This window comes from Oncorhynchus masou, chromosome 27 (assembly GCF_036934945.1).
Source record: "Oncorhynchus masou masou isolate Uvic2021 chromosome 27, UVic_Omas_1.1, whole genome shotgun sequence".
In the NCBI taxonomy this organism is placed as follows: Eukaryota; Metazoa; Chordata; class Actinopteri; order Salmoniformes; family Salmonidae; genus Oncorhynchus; species Oncorhynchus masou.
Window position 1 is genome coordinate 41,193,027 of NC_088238.1, and position 20,571 is coordinate 41,213,597.

The 20,571-nt window shown below is 42.5% G+C and overlaps 1 protein-coding gene and 1 pseudogene across 1 annotated transcript; one reads left to right on the top strand and one right to left on the bottom strand.

Annotated features, from left to right (window-relative positions):
* Window positions 1-1,781: 1,781 nt before the first annotated feature.
* Window positions 1,782-3,805, bottom strand: LOC135515455 (heterogeneous nuclear ribonucleoprotein C-like; annotated as a pseudogene).
* An 8,426-nt stretch (window positions 3,806-12,231) lies between these two features.
* On the top strand, window positions 12,232-19,394 carry LOC135516173 (zinc finger protein 501-like). The gene is made up of 2 exons (XM_064940267.1): window positions 12,232-12,520; window positions 17,965-19,394. The coding sequence occupies exons 1-2, from the start codon at window positions 12,361-12,363 to the stop codon at window positions 19,314-19,316; spliced, it is 1,512 nt and encodes a 503-aa protein (XP_064796339.1). The 5' UTR covers window positions 12,232-12,360; the 3' UTR covers window positions 19,317-19,394.
* The last annotated feature ends 1,177 nt before the right edge of the window (window positions 19,395-20,571 follow it).

Consider the following 20,571-nt stretch of genomic DNA (forward strand, 5'->3'; position numbering starts at 1 on the left):
CTCAGAATGTGAGGGTTGGTTGAATACAAATTGACTCAGGGAGAGAGAATCATCTGTTGAACATTTCCTTCATATCTCCTGTTCCGGGAATCTTACAAAACCTTTTCCACATGTCCTCTATCTCTCCATCCTCATCCCACCATCTGTCATCAACTCCTTTATTTGTCTCTCCTCGTTATGTCTTTTTTACACCCTGTCCTCCTTTTATTCACTATTTTCATCTAACACTTTTCTACTGATCACCATCTGTCCTCCCGAAAATCCTGTCCGTAATAAAAGAGGGATGAATAATTATCTTTCATCGTCACTTTTTTATTTATTATTTCCTGCTCCATCTGTCAATCTGTCCATTAGGATTTGAGAACCTCTGTTTCTCAGAGGCCAAGATAATGTGAGGGACATGCTGATTCCATAGCTATCACAGGGACTGTGGAGTGAACATGAGCCTATAAGAGAAAGCAGGGCAGAGAAGACAGGACTTGGGAGGACTAGGAGGAGAAGAGTGGAGAGAGTAGAGGGAGGGAGGGAGGGAGGAATGGAGAGAGTAGAGGAGGGAGGAGAGGAATGGAGAGTAGAGGAAGGGAGGGAGGAGAGGAATGGAAAGAGTAGAGGGAGGGAGGAGAGGAATGGAGAGAGTAGAGGGAGGGAGGAGAGGAATGGAGAGAGTAGAGGGAGGAAGGAGAGGAATGGAGAGAGTAGAGAGAGGGAGGAGAGGAATGGAGAGAGTAGAGGGAGGAAGGAGAGGAATGGAGAGAGTAGAGGAGGGAGGAGAGGTATGATGAGTCCTAGTAAGAATGTATCATTATAGTCAGATAGGCCCAGACCTGCTCCGTACTCTGTAAACACACACTGCATGCACCCACGCACTCCACTTGCATGCCATATCCAAAAGCAAATAGCTATGCATTGAATACTTCCAAACATTCCCATTGAGCACATACGTTAGTTAGTTCAATGTCTAGTTTTGATTTACATTTGGTTGAGATGTCAACTAACGTGGATTCAACGTGAAATCAGCCCAAGAATGTCAACCGTCATTGGATTTGGGTTCAAAGTCGGGTAAAAACATGACTATAATGATACATGCCTTTTTGCAAATCCAATCAGTTTCTCACGTTGATTCAACATCATCACCGTGCCATTGTTTTGGGTTGAAATGATGTGTACAACATTGATTCAGAGAAAGAGAGAGAGAAACTCCTTTATTACCCCCACACATGTCACTTCATCTTGATTATAAACAGCTCAAAGACATTCTGGACTGGAACATTCCCACTTAGATTGTTTTTATTCACAAGCACAGTCCGTGTAATGATTAACTGAAATCACATGGCAACCGAGACAAACAAACAAACCAACATGAATAATGCCCGTTTTAGAACTCAAGGTCAAATAAGGTCAAAGTCCTTATGTATTTCCTGATAAACACAAACAATGAAAATTGTTCAAGTCAATAAAAATGGCATACAGAGGAAAATCCTGACATAACATCCTCCTATACAAGTCTGTATCATTGTTAACCTTGTAAAAATCTTCCAACTCGTGTGCCACAATTCATCGTAGCCTCAGTGTAAAACTGTCGATGCTCAGTGCCACCTGCTGATGTAAATGCAGCAGTACAGCACCCTCTCAGCTATCCTCCAGTTCAGTGGGTTTTCAAACCTCGGGGGCAAGGGTTCCCAAACCGTTTTTCACTCAGGCCCCTGCCCCCCCCCCCCTTCCCCTTCCAGCATTGAGGAACATCCATCCAGCTTCCGCTAAATGACTAGCTAAAATGTAAGCTACACCTCCTCTTCCTCCAGTAGGTCTCCCTCCTCCTCCTCTTCTGAGTCATTGAGAGACTGGTTCTCTCTCGCCCTCTGTAGACTTTCCTCCTTCCCTCCGCAGTTGAGGAGACGAGACACCTCCCCTGTCTCCGGCTTCCCACTACTCTCCACGTCTAGAGGGAGAGCCAGAGAGATTTTAATTGATAAACAAAAATGAGTTGCTTTATACATATTTATGTCTGAAAATGCAGTGGGCAACGAGTGTACATCCATCACTCGTGTCTGTCCCCGTCCTACCGGACTTCTTACTGTGGTCCTTCCCCAGGCGCTCCACACTCTCCAGCAGGTAGTCCACTTTGTGTTTGATCTGGGCCAACTCTCCCTTGATGGTCTGCAGGTCATCTGTCTTCACTGGGTTAGGAACAGGGGGCGGGGGGAGAAGGAAGGAGGAGAGAGTCAGAGGCATACATTTACAGTCGGTATGGATGTCACTTCCAGAGAATTAACATGGATGCATGCGTCTACAGGGTAAATGCATAATGGGTAACTGGCCTGAGTGAATTTGGAGTTGGTAAGTGTGTGTCAGGGACGAGATCAAGTTATACCGTTGTGTAGTTAGCACGAGTGTGTTTGATCAATGTCGGAAGTGTCGAAAGCGTCTGTCATTCCACGTATTCGCGTGGCACTGACTGGTGCGTGAGATCGAGGTCCTGTGGCTGCTCCTGCAGGTGGAAGATGAGAAGCGGGTCTCGGTGCGTCGGCTGCCCCCTCCACCTCCACTCAAACTGACCCGGGGATGTTTGGAGGGGATCGCCGGCCGGGACAGGGGTGGAGGGAGGGGGGAGGCACACGGGAATGGTACGAGTACATCCTACAACGGCAACACAAAACAGGCACACACACACACACGCAGGTTATACGACATAAGGCTGTTACAAATGTAATGGGTTCAATGTGTAACATCTCTCAAAAGAACGCAGCAGTTTAAGAAGGAGGTACAGCAAAAATATCAGATTCTTTATCCCTTTTTAAGTATAGTGTGTGTGTGGCAACGGCGAACCAAAGACTTACAGGTCATAGTAATCTCTCTGGAAGCCATAGTCCAAATCAAATGAAGAACTGGGCGGGCGGACAGACAGACGGCCAGGGTGGTGGGAGAGTGAGAGAGAGAGAGTGAGCGAGATCAACTGAAACACTTGGTACAGGTCCTATTTAGTTGTTTTTCATTCACACAGAGAGGAGTTGAGGTACACCTGTCTCCTGCGGAGCGCTTAACTGTCTTCAATCTCTGAGGCTTTGGTTCACAAGCGAGGTTAATGTCTGAGAGAGGGGGGAGGGGGGGGGGGGTAGAAAGACATACAGAAAGAACACAAATAGAGCAGAGGGGGGAAAAAAGAGGCAAAATCAAGAGGAAGTTATATCTTGACAGGGGGGTGTAACATCCACATTATCACATGTCCCCACATATACTATGCCTTTAGAAGAGGGGAAACATATTGGAGGAAGAGTGGGGACACGGGAGCAGGAGTGGAATACCGCTGCCTGGGTTCTTACCGAGCACCTGCCCTACAATCATCCTCCCGTCCTCGCCTGCTACAGCGGTCCGGGCGTTCCTCTCGTTGGCGTACTGGATGAACGCGAACCCCTTGTGGACGGAGCAGCCCACAATGTTGCCGTACTTGCTGAAGAAGAAGAACAACGAGTTCATTTATTGTCCAATGTACAACGAATGGAAATGTGTCTTTTGTACATCTGTGGCTGTCCATTGGATATTTTCACGCTACACAAGAATTGCCCTTCTGGGACAGCATTGAATTGGATTCTCCTGCTCTATCCCAACCCCGCAGAAAGACACACATACACAGAGGCTGGTGATGTTTGAGCAGAGAGCAGCCAGAGTATCGTGCTACCTACTTGAAGATGGCTTCCACGTCTGCCTTGGTGACCAGGAGTGTGTTGAGGTTCCCGATGAAAACCCGGGAACGGAGTGAACGAGGGTCCGTCTTGTTGGTCACATTGCCGGACATCACGCTACTGGAGGTGAGAGGCCGGCTGGTGGGTTCATGAGGGGGAAATGAAGGGAGGAGAGGAAAGAGAGAGGAAGAGAACGGAGAAGTTGAGATATGCATGTTTGTGACTATACGGGGCTGCTTTCCAAAATAAACTGGACCTGATTTGAGAGTCTGCGTCCATACACACACACACACGATTGGTTGTTTAAAACAAGCATCCCATTCATTATGTTTGTTGGGCTACTTTAGATGATGGCTTACAGGAATGACTGTGCATAGGAGGACTTTAGGCCCTTTTTCACTTTTCTGTGCCTATAATCTACATATAATGGTTTTGTACATAGGAAGGTGGGTGGGGGTTCTCCTATTTACACACATATTTGTGTGTCAGCAGAGCTTTTGGTTATATTTCAGGGTTTATACCGGAAAGTCTCTGCTTCTACATCTAGAGAACTTATTTGGAAGGTTGAAGTAACCAGAACTCACTCCATGTTGCCTGTGCCTTGGACGGACGTGGTCTGCCTGTTTCAGTTGGAGAGAAGAGTGTTGTTATTTGTCAACTGAGCCTGAGCTAGGCTATGCATCGTGGGAGACGTAGTGCATCTATGGAGTGATGTCTCTAGAACTACAAAAGTCTTCAGAAAGTGAAGCGTTTCATATTTTTGGATCAGTGCTGCTCCCATGAGGTACTTCAAAAATATAAAATATACAGTATATATGCCTCACTAAAAAATAAAAAACATGGAGTCATGTGGAGGTAAAAGAAAAAGGAGAGGATGGCCCAAAAAAAACCTGTTGGATGAATAGTATTATCATATAAAACAAGACAAACAAGTTGGAAACCGATTCGTTGGCCAGGTCAATTAGCCAATTCAGAAAACCCCAAAGTGCTTAAGAATATTACTGTACATAGACAGACAAACAGTATGAATCATTACTGGCATGTGAGGCCCAACATACTGTAAGAGACACTTGATAATATAATAGTATAATAGTGCACTCTCGATGAGGTGTCGCACAAATATCTGAACAACAACAACATAAATGTCTTCGGGTCCTTGAAAAGTGCTATGTAAATCTCATGTATTATTAATAATATGAAGTGATTTTGGCATACCGTCTTTCATTATGCATTTCTGTAAATCAAATCAAGGGACATGTAATTAGTTGGCGTGGTGTCAGAAAGAGGACATTCCTAAATGCCAATCTCAAAGCAGAGTACCTCTTGGCCCACAGCCACTTTCCTAATGATAAAAACAGATGTTACAACAGACCACGACACAGCCAAGGGAATTTCCACACACACACACACACACACACACACACACACACACACACACACACACACACACACACACACACACACACACACACACACACACACACACACACACACACACACACACACACAATCATTTTGGATGAGACTGTTGCGTCTTGTGTTGGGTCTGGTTGTCTTGCCAAAAGCACGAATTTGTGTGATGATTTTTTCTTTGCTGGCCAGTTGACGGGTTTGCTATCCACCAGCATCCATATGAGACTAGAAATCAGGCAGTGCATGTGACCCGAATCAAAAGGTGATGCAATACACACAGCTGGGTACTAGTTCAGAAGGTCCGGTTACACAAATGTCCGAGGTGGCAAAGGGCCGGATAGATATCGTCATTTATCGGCGTAGTAACAAACCCCGACCTCGATACCCATGCGAACCCAAACTGTTGCCATTTTAAAGCTCAATTCCTGCAATTCTACACATTTTGCCATGTCTTATGTGTTTTCATACCTGAGTGACTCAGCAAAATCAAATGGGGGCCACCTGGGTTGTCAAGAGTAAAAATGCATAACAAGAGGAAAAATGTCCATATGCACTAACAAATTTCTAAATGAAATTGCACCTCGTGCAGGCATTCTACTATTATAACTCTCAACAGCAGTAAGTTGAAAGCCCGACAGTTCCTACATTTTTTATTTGACAAAAAATGTATGTCAGGACCGTAGTCCATATCCACCCCTTTCTAGGTCCAGATATGAACCGTGGTCTGCCAGTTGAGTGTGGCTGGCGTAGGGTCTAGGGGTCGATTTGTCATTGGGCCCTAGTCTGGCAGATGTCAAACTCAGAGGAGGGGTACAAACCAATCGTGCTACATAATTCCCTTAGTGGATGACAAAACTCCCCATTAGAGATATTAAAACACACAGCATGTAGAACTGTTTCATAGCGTAGAGCGCTTTAGGTTTATATTGTGGGTCGACGTTTCTGACCAGCATCTTCGATGATTGCTTGCCTCCAATTTATTCATTTCCCAGGTGAACAATTTCATCCATTTTTTTTTATCATGAAAAACAACTGGTAAAGTAGGGGTTCAATGTGAAATGCAAACTAATAGGCTAATCAAAGCTACAACAATGGAGAGTTAGTGATTGGCTATCACAACAGCAGCAGAAAACTCCTTGCTTTGGGATTTCGAAAAGGGGGAAAAGACTACTTCAGAAAGGCAGAGAGAATAAACTAAACTGGATTCAAAATCTATAGCCAATCACTACTCTCCATTGTTATAGGTCTGATTAGCCTAGTAGTTTGCATTTCACATTTAACCCCTACTTTTCCAGTTGTTTTTCATGATAAAAAAAATGGATGAAACAATTTCTTCGACCTCATGGCTTGGTTTTTGCTCTGACATGCACTGTCAACTGTGGGACCTTGTATAGAATGCTGTGTGCCTTTCATGTCCAATCGAACAGGTTTATTTTTTTTTGTTGCAAATGTATTAAAAATAAAACACAGAAATACCTTATTTCCATAAGTATTCACACCCTTTTCTATGAGACTTGACATTTAGCTCAGGTGCATCCTGCTTCCATTGATCATCCTTGAGATGTTTATACAACTAGGTTGGAGTCCACCTGTGGTAAATTCGATTGATTGGACATGAAAAGGCACACACCATTCTATACAAGTTCCCACAGTTGACAGTGCATGTCAGAGCATGGTGGCGACACAGTAGAGGTTCAGAGAGAATGCCATCGAATCGCTTGTTCACTTCCTCTCGTAGAGTACTTTTACAAGATAACCCGACGATCTGTGTTGGCAGTTTTGTTGAGCACGCGATTCAATGCCATGACATGGTATCACGTCTGCTGCAGACTCAGTTGAGCTTATTTCTTGAGCCAGTTGTTCGAATGGCGCTAGGAGTGTTCATGTTTACAAGTTTCAAACATGTTCTCAAATGCCATTGAAATGGCAGCAGCGGTATGAGAACCAGCACATTCTTGAGCATGCAATACGGCTTTCCTCAGTACGAAATCCTCGTCGACCCACGGTGCTGTCAGACTCATAAAGCTCATGGGGCTGACATCGGTGGTCCAAATGTCAGTCGTGAAGCTAATAGCAGTGACGCCCATAGCAAGTAGCTCATGGATGTGAGTTTCAACAATACTTTGTAACTCCGGTAAGGCAACATCTTAAAAATAGCGCTTACTTGCTGGTGTGTACCAGTGCTCGACCAGTCGGCGAAAGCCAACATCATCCACAACAGAGAATTATTGATTGTCAAGGGCAATGAATTCCATTATCTTGGCGTTAATGGATTTCGCCTTTGAGTTGTCTCGCTGAAATGTTCTTACTCTTTCAAATACCTGCTCGACTTGTTGACTGCTCAATCCACACAGCAGACATCGTGTGGTAGGTTGGGAATGCTGTGTTGCACTTGTAACGCTATATTTTTTGTGGCGTCATTACATCATCTACCTACGTTATATAGGTATGAACATCAGCTTTGACATCGATTTTGCACATCGGCTTTAAACAAGACATCGAGCCAATGCTGATGTTGGCATTTTTTTAGCTCATATCGTCCGGTACTGATATATTGTTCATCCCTAGATGTAACGTAACAAAATGTGGAAAAAGTCAAGAGGTCTGAATACTTTCTGAATCCACTGTATACAGCAAGACCTCCCACATAAGCATTCCTGTCTCTTCTATAGACGTTATATCCTTGTTTTGCTAATGCTGTATCATCAAATGAATTATCTAAGTGAGTCTCAGAAAAGGCTTAATATATGAATGTTATCTGATGTTAGCAAGTTATTGATTTCATTAACTTTATTTCCAAGGCTACATATATTAATATATATTTATATGGAAAAGAAGAAACAAAGCAAGAGAAAAAGGAGAATTTACGCAGCACGTTAGGAGAAATAACCTCTATCGATCCAGTATCTCCTCACGTTGTAAATATGTTACTGGAGATGATCCTGTATATGGTATGCTTACTTACTTTATCGTGTTCTTCTTGTTTTGTTCTACCTTGATATGTTTAGTATTAATTGATATCGATTACTGCCTTGGGGTTAGAGTTTGCAAGAAAGGAATTTCACTGTACTTCATTGTGCATGTGGCATTAATAATTGAAACAATGCCTCCAGCCACAGCTCAGCCGTAAGCAGCGACCCAGTAGTACTTGACATCAGCCCACAATTGGATCCCAACCCACCATTGGATCCCAACCCACCACTGGCTCCAAACCCACCATTGGATCCAAACCCACCATTGGATCCCAGCCCATCCCAGTCCATCATTGGATCCCAACCCACGACTGGCTCCAAACCCACCATTGGATCTCAGCCCATCCCAGCCCATCATTGGATCCTAACCCTCCATTGGATCCAAACCCATCAATGGGGGAACACTGTTCCAAACCCAGCACCACGTCGAGAAAAACTTGCCATTGCCGTGACTGTGGTGAAACGTTTGCTCTGAAAGTTGACCTGCAGAGGCATATGACTCTCGTCAAAAGAGACCCCAATGAATGCCTTTTCTGCAAAAAAATGCTACAACTGTAACCTGAAAGGCGAAGTCCGACTCTGTCACGGTGGGACACACTGCACCTGTCAAGGGAGATCTGTCGAGACACATGTAGATTCACACAGGAGAGAGATCATTTAGCGGTGGTGACCGTAGGAAAAGCTTCAGTCTCAAAGGTTACCTAAGGAAGGACAAACACTCTCACAGAAGAGAAACCATTTAGCTGTGATGACTGTGGGAAAGGCTTCAGTCAGAAGGGAGACCTAGGGATGAATATACCGACTCACACAGGAGATTAATAATTTAGCTGTGGTCGTGGGATAAGCTTCAGTCTCAAGGGGACCCTAACCAGGCATAAACTGATTCACAGAGGAGAGAAATAATTTACAGTGCCTTGCGAAAGTATTCGGCCCCCTTGAACTTTGCGACCTTTTGCCACATTTCAGGCTTCAAACATGAAGATATAAAACTGTATTTTCTTGTGATGAATCAACAACAAGTGGGACACAATCATGAAGTGGAACGACATTTATTGGATATTTCAAACTTTTTTAACAAATCAAAAACTGAAAAATTGGGCGTGCAAAATTATTCAGCCCCCTTAAGTTAATACTTTGTAGCGCCACCTTTTGCTGCGATTACAGCTGTAAGTCGCTTGGGGTATGTCTCTATCAGTTTTGCACATCGAGAGACTGACATTTTTTCCCATTCCTCCTTGCAAAACAGCTCGAGCTCAGTGAGGTTGGATGGAGAGCATTTGTGAACAGCAGTGTTCAGTTCTTTCCACAGATTCTCGATTGGATTCAGGTCTGGACTTTGACTTGGCCATTCTAACACCTGGATATGTTTATTTTTTAACCATTCCATTGTAGATCTTGCTTTATGTTTTGGATCATTGTCTTGTTGGAAGACAAATCTCAGTCTCAGGTCTTTTGCAGACTCCATCAGGTTTTCTTCCAGAATGGTCCTGTATTTAGCTCCATCCATCTTCCCATCAATTTTAACCATCTTCCCTGTCCCTGCTGAAGAAAAGCAGGCCCAAACCATGATGCTGCCACCACCATGTTTGACAGTGGGTATGGTGTGTTCAGGGTGATGAGCTGTGTTGCTTTTACGCCAAACATAACGTTTTGCATTGTTGCCAAAAAGTTCAATTTTGGTTTCATCTGACCAGAGCACCTTCTTCCACATGTTTGGTGTGTCTCCCAGGTGGCTTGTGGCAAACTTTAAATGGACACTTTTTATGGATATCTTTAAGAAATGGCTTTCTTCTTGCCACTCTTCCATAAAGGCCAGATTTGTGCAATATACGACTGATTGTTGTCCTATGGACAGAGTCTCCCACCTCAGCTGTAGATCTCTGCAGTTCATCCAGAGTGATCATGGCCTCTTGGCTGCATCTCTGATCAGTCTTCTCCTTGTATGAGCTGAAAGTTTAGAGGGACGGCCAGGTCTTGGTAGATTTGCAGTGGTCTGATACTCCTTCCATTTCAATATTATTGCTTGCACAGTGCTCCTTGGGATGTTTAAAGCTTGGGAAATCTTTTTGTATCCAAATCCGGCTTTAAACTTCTTCACAACAGCATCTCGGACCTGCCTGGTGTGTTCCTTGTTCTTCATGATGCTCTCTGCGCTTTTAACGGACCTCTGAGACTATCACAGTGCAGGTGCATTTACACAGAGACTTGATTACACACAGGTGGATTGTATTTATCATCATTAGTCATTTAGGTCAACATTGGATCATTCAGAGATCCTCACTGAACTTCTGGAGAGAGTTTGCTGCACTGAAAGTAAAGGGGCTGAATAATTTTGCACGCCCAATTTTTCAGTTTTTGATTTGTTAAAAATGTTTGAAATATCCAATAAATGTTGTTCCAGTTCATGATTGTGTCCCACTTGTTGTTGATTCTTCACAAAAAAATACAGTTTTATATATTTATGTTTGAAGCCTGAAATGTGGCAAAAGGTCGCAAAGTTCGAGGGGGCCGAATACTTTCGCAAGGCACTGTAACTGTGGTGACTGTGTGGAAAGCTTCAAGTATAGGCAGACCCTAAAGCAGCATAAACTTACTCGCACGAGAGAGAAACCATTTAGCTGTGGTGACTAGGAAAATGTCAATCACAGGCAGAACCTATTCATAGATGTGCTTATTGATGAAGGTAACTTCTTCTCAGGGGACTTTTGATACAGCCCCTACGCTTGATCTAAATGTGAACAGGCATAGCTTGCGGTACAGTTTTGGAAACATAAGGAATGTATCTTTCATATCAGCAAGAAATCATTTTCACACAAAAAAAGTGAAATTAATACACATCTTTATAGGGTTAGGGTTAGCGTAGGGGTGGCAGGTAGCCTAGTGGTTAGAGCGTTGGGGCAGGAACCAAAAGGTTGCTAGATTGAATCCCTGAGCTGACAAGGTAGAAATCTGTTGTTCTGCCCCTGAACAAGGCAGTTAACCCACTGTTCCTAGGCTGTCATTGTAAATAAGAATTTGTTCTTAACTGTCTTGCTGAGTTAAATAAAAAATAGAGTCTTTCCACACTGTCATATCTCCATGTTATAGTATGTGTTTAAGGAAGTCAGCTAATTACCACAGGTGGTCGCCTCTATCTAGCATCCTCTGAACACCTCTGTAATGGAAGAAAGCCACCAGAAACCTGTTGTAACCGAAAAATACTGTCGGTTGCAACTGTGATAAAGCCGGATAAAACCGTGTACAGGGCGGCAGGTAGCCTAGTGCGTTGGGCCAGTAACCTAAAAGTTGCTGGTTTGAATACCCAAGTCGACATGGTGAAAAATCTGTCTGTGCCCTTGTGCGAGGCACTTAACACTAATTTGCTCCAGGGGCGCCTTACTACTATGGCTGAAACAATTCAATTTACTGCACCTATCCGGTGTATGTGACAATGAAACCCATTTTTTTAAGTGCATCTTTTGCAGTTGTGAAATTATTTTTATGTGATATGAAAGTTTCTAGAACTATATTGCAATTGAGAATCGATTCACATTTAGATGGAGTATTTGTCTGTTTTGGCTGCTAGAGCCCGTCTACTTTTGAAAATGAACATATAAGGTCCATGGACCTTAGGGAGTAACGGTAGGCTCATCTACACTGCTTAAGAGTACATTCTTGGGCTAAGGCAGACCCTAAGGACCCGAACTGTGCACAAACTGACTCACACAGGAGATAAATTATTCAGCTGTGGCGACTGTGGGAAAAGCTTCAGTCTCAAAGGTTACCTAAGGAAGCACAAAGCAACTCACACAGGAGAGAAACCATTTATCTCTGGAGAATGAATGGTCAGACTGGGGTTATTGTTGATACATTAAATATATACTTTCCAGAAAAGATCTCCATCCATTTGTCAAAAACGATTTTTCATTCATTTTGAACTAATTTTGCTAATTCATGATATTGAGTATTGATATACAATAGACTTCTGAGAAATAAATGATTCTCCCAGATTATCCTATACTTGTGATAACCACTGTTTATCTAATGTTAAAAAAAAGTAGGCATCGTTTCACTTTACTAGTCTGTGGACTGGCTGCCTTGCACAGTAGTAAACCCCCAACCAGCTGGCAGCGCTGTTGTGTTTCTGAGCTTGCCACTCGCTAGCTAGAACCAAGGAATCGTCTAAAATTCCTGGAGTAGAACACGGAAGTAGGATTGGAGCCGAATTTGTTTTGATTTTGAACATTCATTCTGTTGACTAAAGAAATACCAACTGACTCATTTGAATTTGCAACGCAAAACTAATTTGATAGGAAATGTCTAAACTAGAGTTCTTGCGTGTGTTTTTGAATGAGCGTTTAACGGCTGCCGCTGTGGAGATTTTCGGGGCAGTTGAGGAAACGGTAGTGGGGTACCAGAAGGAGAATGATCGGCTACGGAGACTGCTGTGTATCACACCAAAGATAACATGTATAGGTTCGTATGTTTTTCTGAACACAAATATAAACGCAACATGTTACAGTTTATATAAGGAAATCAGTCAATTGAAATAAATTAATTTGGCCAAAATCTATGGATTCCACATGACTGGGAATACAGATATGCATCTGTTTGTCACAGATACCTTAAAAAGGGTCGGGGCGTAGATCAGAAAACCAGGCAGTATCTGGTTTGACCACCATTTGTCTCATGCAGCGCGACATATCTCCTTAGCAAGGAGTTGATCAGGCTGTTGATTGTGACCTGTGGAATGTTGTCCCACTCCACTACAATGGCTGTGCGAAGTTGCTGGATATTTGCGAGAACTGGAACACGCTGTCGTACAGGTCAATACAGAGCATTATAAACGTGCTCAATTGGGTGGCAAGTCTGGTGAGTATGCAGGCCATGGGACATTTTCAGCTTCCAGGAATTTATGTTCAGATCCTTGCAACATGGGGCTGTGCATTATCATGCTGAAACATGAGGTGATAGCAGCGGATGAATGGCACAGTCATAGGCCTCAGGATCTCCTCACAGTATCTCTGCATTCAAATTGCCATTGATACAATGGAATTGTGTTCATTGTCAGCAGGTTATGCCTGCCCAAACCATAACCCCACCGCCACCATGAGGCACTCTATTCACAACGTTTACATCAGCAAACTGCTCACCCACACAACAACATACACACTGAAGTCCGTTATGATGGCGAACTGCAATCAGGTCAAGACCCAGGTGAGGACGACGAGCAAGCAGATGAGCTTCCCTGAGGCGGTTTCTGACAGTTTGTGCAGAAATTATTGGTTGCGCAAACCCACAGTTTCATCAGCTGCCCGGGTGGCTAGTCTCAGATGATCCCTCAGGTGAAGAAGCTGGATGTGGAGGTCCTGGGCTGGTGTGGTTACACATGGTCTGCAGTTGTGAGGCTGGTTGGACCTATTGCCAAATTCTCTAAAATGACGTTGGAGTCGTCTTATGGTAGAGAAATGAACATAAAATTATCTGGTAACAGCTCTGGTGGACATTCCTGCAGTCAGCATGCCAATTGCACACTCCCTCAAATCTTGAGACATCTGTGGCATTGTGTTTTGTGACAAAACTGCACATTTTTGTCCTTTTATTGTCCCCAGCACAAGGTGCACCTGTAATAATCATGCAGTTTATTCAGCTTCTTGATATGCCACACCTGTCAGGTGGATGGGTTATCTTGGCAAAAGAGAAAAGCTCACGAGCAGGGATGTAAAGAAATTTGTGCAAAACAAATTGATAGAAATAAGCTTTTTGTGCGTATGGGAACATTTCTGGGGTTATTTATATTTCAGCTCATGAAACATGGGACCATCACTTTACATGTTGTGTTTATATTTTTGACAAGTAAATAATTTTACATAATAAATGTCAGTTTAAGTTTTGAACATTTGGAAATGAATTAAAATATATTTTTTAAGAGGTTGGTTTATTTGGAACACCTATGCATGAGCTTAAAGGGTACACTCGGTACCCATTATGCCCAGTCCGGACTTTTCACATATTTGATCAAATGTTTTATTTCTTATAAAAATTTAAAATAAATGTATGTAAAAGTCATAAAACTTCACAAGAGATGAATCTGTCATTTTATATCTACTCCTACAAAAATTATGTCAGTATATGTTAGAAATGTCTAAACTTCGATTCTGGTGGGCTTAATAGGTACACTTAAATAGGTATACTTTGAAGGTACTTTACACTGAAGGAAGTTAAGCGACATGAAAGCCACCCTTAACAAAATATTGTTCACTTAAACCTCAGTGCAGTCAAAAACGTGATTTCCTGTGTTTTATATATTTTTTATGATAAAATTATGATAATGCCCTTTCGGTGTAAGAGCTGTTTGAAAAGAGCCATTTCATCCCATTTTGGTGGGATGGAGTTTTGGCCTAGCTGGTGACATCACCAGGCGGTAAAGGAGTTAATAGACCAATAAAGAAAGAGTTCCAAACTTCTCTGCCAATAACAGCTTTTTTGTTTTGCTGCTCATTTTTTGTAATCGGAAGACAAAACTCTACACACATTTTACATACATGTCACTTTTTTTTTTTTTTTTTTTTTTTTACACATTAGTTACATAGCAACAATATAGTTATTTGATATATCAGGGTAGGGCTCAATTCAAATAGAAGGCAGTCAATTCAGAAAGTATTCAATAATTGTATAATGTTCATTTATTTTCAATGAATTCTCAATGAACTGACAAGTAGAAGCTATTTCTTTCCAAACTCTTTACATTTCAGAATTTTAAATAAAAATGACCTGAATTGACTGACTTTAATTTGAATTGAGCCCAGCTCTGACATCTGGATAGATTGTACTTAAACATATCAGGTAAATGTGAAATAGTGTTTTCAGTCATAACTATTATAAATCATGAGCTTTTAATCCTACCCCTTAGCTACCCTCAGCCAACCCCACCTATTTCTGTACACCACCCACTTATGATTTCCATGTGCCATACATTTTGAGCTTTTCGAATTGCATAGTATCTACAAATTGTAAGTCAAAGATTTCTATTTTTACTAAGCATTATTTTGTTTATTGACTATGGTTTTCCAATTCTCCCAACTGTGCTATTTGTAGGGTTAGTTTTAGGTGAATGGAGTGATTTTTCTGCCATTCCTGAACCTGTGACCAGAAACAAGCTACATAGGTTCAATACCAGAATATGTGATCTAGTGATTCTGTCTCTTCGCAACTATAAAAGCAAGTTTTCAGATTTCCCATCCCCACTCAGAACATTCCCAGACAGTCCTAGCAGAAATCGAGGAATAGCTCTTTGCTAAGAAACTAAACTATATGACCAAAAGTATGTGGACACCTGCTCATTGAACATCTCATTCCAACCATGAGCATTAATATGGAGTTGCTGCTATAACAGCCTTCACTCTTTTGAAAAGGCTTTCCACTAGATGTTGGAACATTGCTGCGGGGACCTCCATGCACCCCCAAAAGCTTTAGTAAGGTTGGGCACTGATTTTGGACGATTAGGCCTGGCTTGCAGCTGGTGTTCCAATTCATCCTTAAGGTGTTCTATGGGGTTGAGGTCAGGGCTCTATGCAGACCAGTCAAGTTCTTCCACACTGATCTCAACAAACCATTTTTGTATGGACCTCGCTTTGTGCACGGGGGCATTGTCATGCTGAAACAGCAAAGGACCTTCCCCAAACTGTTGCCACAAAGTTGGAAGCACAGAATCGTTTAGATTCTGTAGCGTTAAGATTTCTATGGGGCCTAGCCCGAATCATGAAAAACATCCCCAGACCATTATTCCTCTTCCACCAAACTGTACAGTTGGCACAATACATTGGGGCATGTAGTGTTCTCGTGGCATCTGCCAAACACGGATTTTTCCTTCGGATTGCCAGATGGTGAAGCGTGATTCATCACTCCAGAGAATGCGTTTCCATTGCTACAGAGTCCAATGGCGGCGAGCTTCCGAAAGAACGGTTATTGTGCTGACGTTGCTTCCAGAGGCAGTTTGGAAGTTGGTAGTGAGTGTTGAAATCGAGGACAGACGATGTTTACGCGCTGCACACTTCAACACTTGACGCTCCCATTCTGTGAGCTTGTGTGGCCTACCACTTCACTGCTGAGCCGTTGTTGTTCCTAGACATTTCCATTTCACAATAACAGCACTTACAGTTGACCGGGGTAGCTCTGGCAGGGCAAAACATTTGACATACTGACATGTTGGAAAGGTGGTATCCTATCATAGTGCCAATTTGAAAGTCACTGAGTTCTTCATTCAGCCCATTCTACTGCCAATGTTTGTCTATGGAGATTGCATGGATTTGTGCTCAATGTAATACACCTGTCAGAAACAGGTTGTGACTGTAATAGCTGAATTCCTGATAATTGCTGGTTGAAAATGCAATCTACACAGGATCTTCTAATCAGCCTGTTTGCATGGGTGGGAGTTTTGGCTTGCCTGGTGACATCACCAAGCAGTAAATTGATTGATATACCAATAATACAGTTACAAACCTCTCTGCCAATAACAGCTAGTTTTAAGTTTCCCCCTCCCCATTCAGACCACTCCCAGACAGTCCTAGCCAAATTCTTGCTTAAGAGCCATTTTTTTGCCATTTTAATGGGAAACTATTACAGTAAGGTGCCTAATTGTTACCCATAAATGATTTGATATTGATTTAAAAACAGTTGCATTGGTCCTACATGAAGTTCACTACTCCCCAACACTGCCAATTAGCGAGGCAGGCCAAACGCATTTTCATGATGAACTAATATGTAACGGTTTTCTTGAGGTGAAGGAGAGGCGGACCAAAACGCAGCGTGGTGGTTATTCATGTTTTTTAATAAAGACACTATACATGAATAAACTAACAAAAACAATAAACGTGAGAAAACCGAAACAGCCTATCTGGTGAAAACAAACACAGAGACAGGAACAATCACCCACAAAACCCAACACCAAACAGGCTACCTAAATATGGTTCCCAATCAGAGACAATGACTAACACCTGCCTCTGATTGAGAACCATATCAGGCCAGACATAGAAATAGACAAACAAGACATCCAACATAGAATGCCCACTCAGATCACACCCTGACCAAAGAAAACATAGAAACATACAAAGCAAACTATGGTCAGGGTGTGACATAATATCATAAAAATCAATAAATCATAGCACTTTTGGGGGCTCGTTCGACAGTTTTTACCTGATTAAGTTCGTCCCTGTTGATGAAAAAATATCTTAAAAGTACTGTTTCTGCTTCCTGTGGTTGTGGATTTTCGATGTATTGCCCAGTATCAAAACCCTGGTTTCAAATGTCCAATTTCATAACCAATATGCTGAACTTAGTCGTGATATTTGACCAAAACATTAAAAAATACTCTACACGTCACACTTGTGTTCAGATAACTTGTATTTTGCTCAGTTAGCAACTTATAATCTACCACATAGAGGCACTCTTTCCTCAGGTCCCCCAAAAAAATATCCCAATGCCCCAGGGCAGTGATTGGGGACACTGCCCTGTGTAGAGTGCTGTCCTTCGGATGGGTGTCCTGACTCTCTGTGGTCGCTAAAGATCCCATGTCACTTATCGTAAGAGTAGGGGTGTTAACCCCGGTGTCCTGGCTAAATTCCCAAGCTGTCCCTCATACCATCACGGTCACCTAATCATCCCCAGCTTGCATTTGGCTCATTCATCCTCCTCCTCTCCCCTGTAACTATTCCCCAGGTCATTGCTGTGAATGAGAATGTGTTCTCAGTCAACTTACCTGATAAAAATAATGGTAAAATAAAATAAGACCATACTACTTCTGAATGTTTAGTGTAGCTAGGTGTACTCAGGCATGTCTAAAGGCTGATGACTGTATGATTCAGGTGTTCGATTTAATTATGTGGTATATAGCAAACCTCTGCTCCTCTTCTTTCTTCCAGACTCCCTGCAGCTCTCTCCCATAATTCATGAAGAGGAGGCTCCCCCTGAGCAGCAGCACTGTGAGCAGGAGTGGAGCCCCAGTCTGGGGCAGGAGGACCCAGGGCACACACAGATTAAAGAGGAACAGGAGGAGGAACTCGGCACCAGTCAGGAGGAAGAGCAGCTTCAAAGGCTGGAGGCTGATATCATAGAGTTTAAATTCACTCCTTTCTGTGTGAAAAGTGAATGGGATCAGGAAGACCCACTTTGGTCCTTGACTCTTCCCCAAACCCAGACTGTGGAGAACAGAGACAGTGACTCTAAACTAGTGGATTCTAAACCTTTTGGCACTGTGACCTACCTAAAGGGTCTCGCGAATCCCTGTGACCCTCCATATAATCAAAACAATGACTCCAGCCATTTCTCAATTGTAAGCCGCAACCCAGTAGGACTTGACATTAGCCCACCATTGGGGGAACACCGTTCCAAACCCACCACCATGTCTAGAATAACTCACCGCTGCTGTGACTGTGGTGAAACATTTGCTCAGAAAGCTGACCTACAGAGGCATGTTACTCTCCCCGAGAAGAGACCCAGTGAATGCCGCTTCTGCAAAACAAACTACAACTCCACCTGTAAACTGGAGGCACATGTCCGACTCTGTCATGGTGGGAAACCCTACACCTGTCCTGTTTGTGGCGAGACCTTCAAAGTGAAAGGAGATCTTTCCAAACACACAATGATTCACACAGACGAGAAACCATTTAGCTGGAGCTGTGATGACTCTGGGAAGAGCTTCAATCTCAAGGAACACTTAACCGTAGATATACTGACGGGCACTGGAAAGAAACCATTTAGCTGTGGTGTCTGTGGAAAAGGCTTTAGTCAGAAGGGTTCCCTTAAGAAGCATATATTTACTCACACGGGAGAGAAACGATTTACCTGTAGTGACTGTGGGAAAGGCTTCCATCAGAAGTGGACCCTATCTGAACATATACGTACTCACACAGGAGAGAAGCCGTTTAGCTGTGGTGACTGTGGGAAAAGCTTCAATTTGAAGGGGAACCTAAGGAAGCATAAATTGACTCACACAGGAGATAAACCATTCAGTTGTGGTGACTGTGGGAAAAGTTTCAATTTGAAGGGGAACCTAAGGAAGCATAAAGTCACTCACACAGGAGAGAAACCGTTTAGCTGTTGTGACTGTGGGAAGAGCTTCAATCTGAAGCAACACCTAAACATGCATAAATTGACTCACACAGGAGAGAAACCATTTAGCTGTGGTGACTGTGGGAAAAGCTTCACTCAAAAGTCTAGCCTGCTGACACATGTGAAAACAATCCACAAAGGAATAAAACTGGATGAAAATTGATAGAGGCAATTCAATTATGACAAATAGATATTATGTAAGAAGAAGGAAATTAAAGGGTAGGATGTGGACATCACTCGTAGGAGGGGGGACTGAAGAAAACAACTCTGGATTATGCATATTCATATAGATGTGTGAATAATTTACTTTTGTAAATAAAGTTAGATTTTATTTGAATGATGATGTAAAGATAAAACAGAACAGAGTATTTTAGGAAACACAGACCTGCTGTTCAAAGTCTGTTGATGTTTTCACGGCATTAGAAACAGGAATTCCTCTTAGTTTGTTTTGGAATTTCTCTCAGGGCGTTGAGAAAATGGTCTGACTGATGTTATTTGTACATTAAAAAAAAGGTACTTTTCAGAAAATGCTATAAACTGTTTCTCATCCATTTTGACCTAATGCTGCTTATCTATATTATAACATAAGCCTTCTAAGCTGTGGGAGAGTACAATTTTGGGCTGATTTTCTTCATTTTAGGTTAAAAAGAAGAGTGTCGTCCTCTTACATCTGTCTGTACACTTGATATGTCGCTGTGTTTTGTATAATATTATTTAAGATCGTGCTGTCATAATGCATTTGATGTAAGCAAATGTGGGCCCATTTTGAATCTGTAGAATGACTCCATTACCCACAATGCTCATCGACTGGATTTTTACAAAATTACCATGGCAATTATGTGTCACAATAATAATATACATTTTTGCTACATGGAGCAATCCATGATATTGAAGGTAAGGTAACACCCAGCGGCATAACACATTATGACACGGTCATAACTGCTTTATGGCTGGTAATGACACCTACAGTGCATTCGGAAAGTATTCAGACCCCTTGACCTTCTACATTTTGTTACGTTACAGCCTTATTCTAAAATGGTTTAAATAGTTTTTTTCCCCTCATCAATCTATACCCCATAATGACAAAGCAAAAACTGTTTTTTTTTAGGACATTTTACTGAAATATGACACATAGATTGCATCGCTGTACAGCTATTTTCAGAGATAGTTGCCCTTCTGGAAGGTTCTCCCATCTCCACAGAGGAACTCTGGAGCTCCGTCAGAGAGACCATCGGGTGTTTGGTCATCTCCCTGACCAAGGCCCTTCTCCCCCGACTTCTCAGTTTGTCCAGGCGGCCAGCTCTAGGAAGAGTCTTGGTCTTGGTTCCAAACATATTCCTTTTAAGAATGATGTAGGCCACTGTGTTCTTGGGGAACTTCAATGCTGCATAGTTTTTTTTTTGTACCTTTCCCCAGAT

Bases quoted from the DNA above. Each gene is read 5' to 3' on its own strand.
- LOC135516173 (XM_064940267.1), top strand. From the start codon at position 12,361: ATGTCTAAACTAGAGTTCTTGCGTGTGTTTTTGAATGAGCGTTTAACG. The intron at 12,521-17,964 runs GTTCGTATGTTT...TCTTTCTTCCAG, and splicing joins ACCAAAGATAACATGTATAG to ACTCCCTGCAGCTCTCTCCC.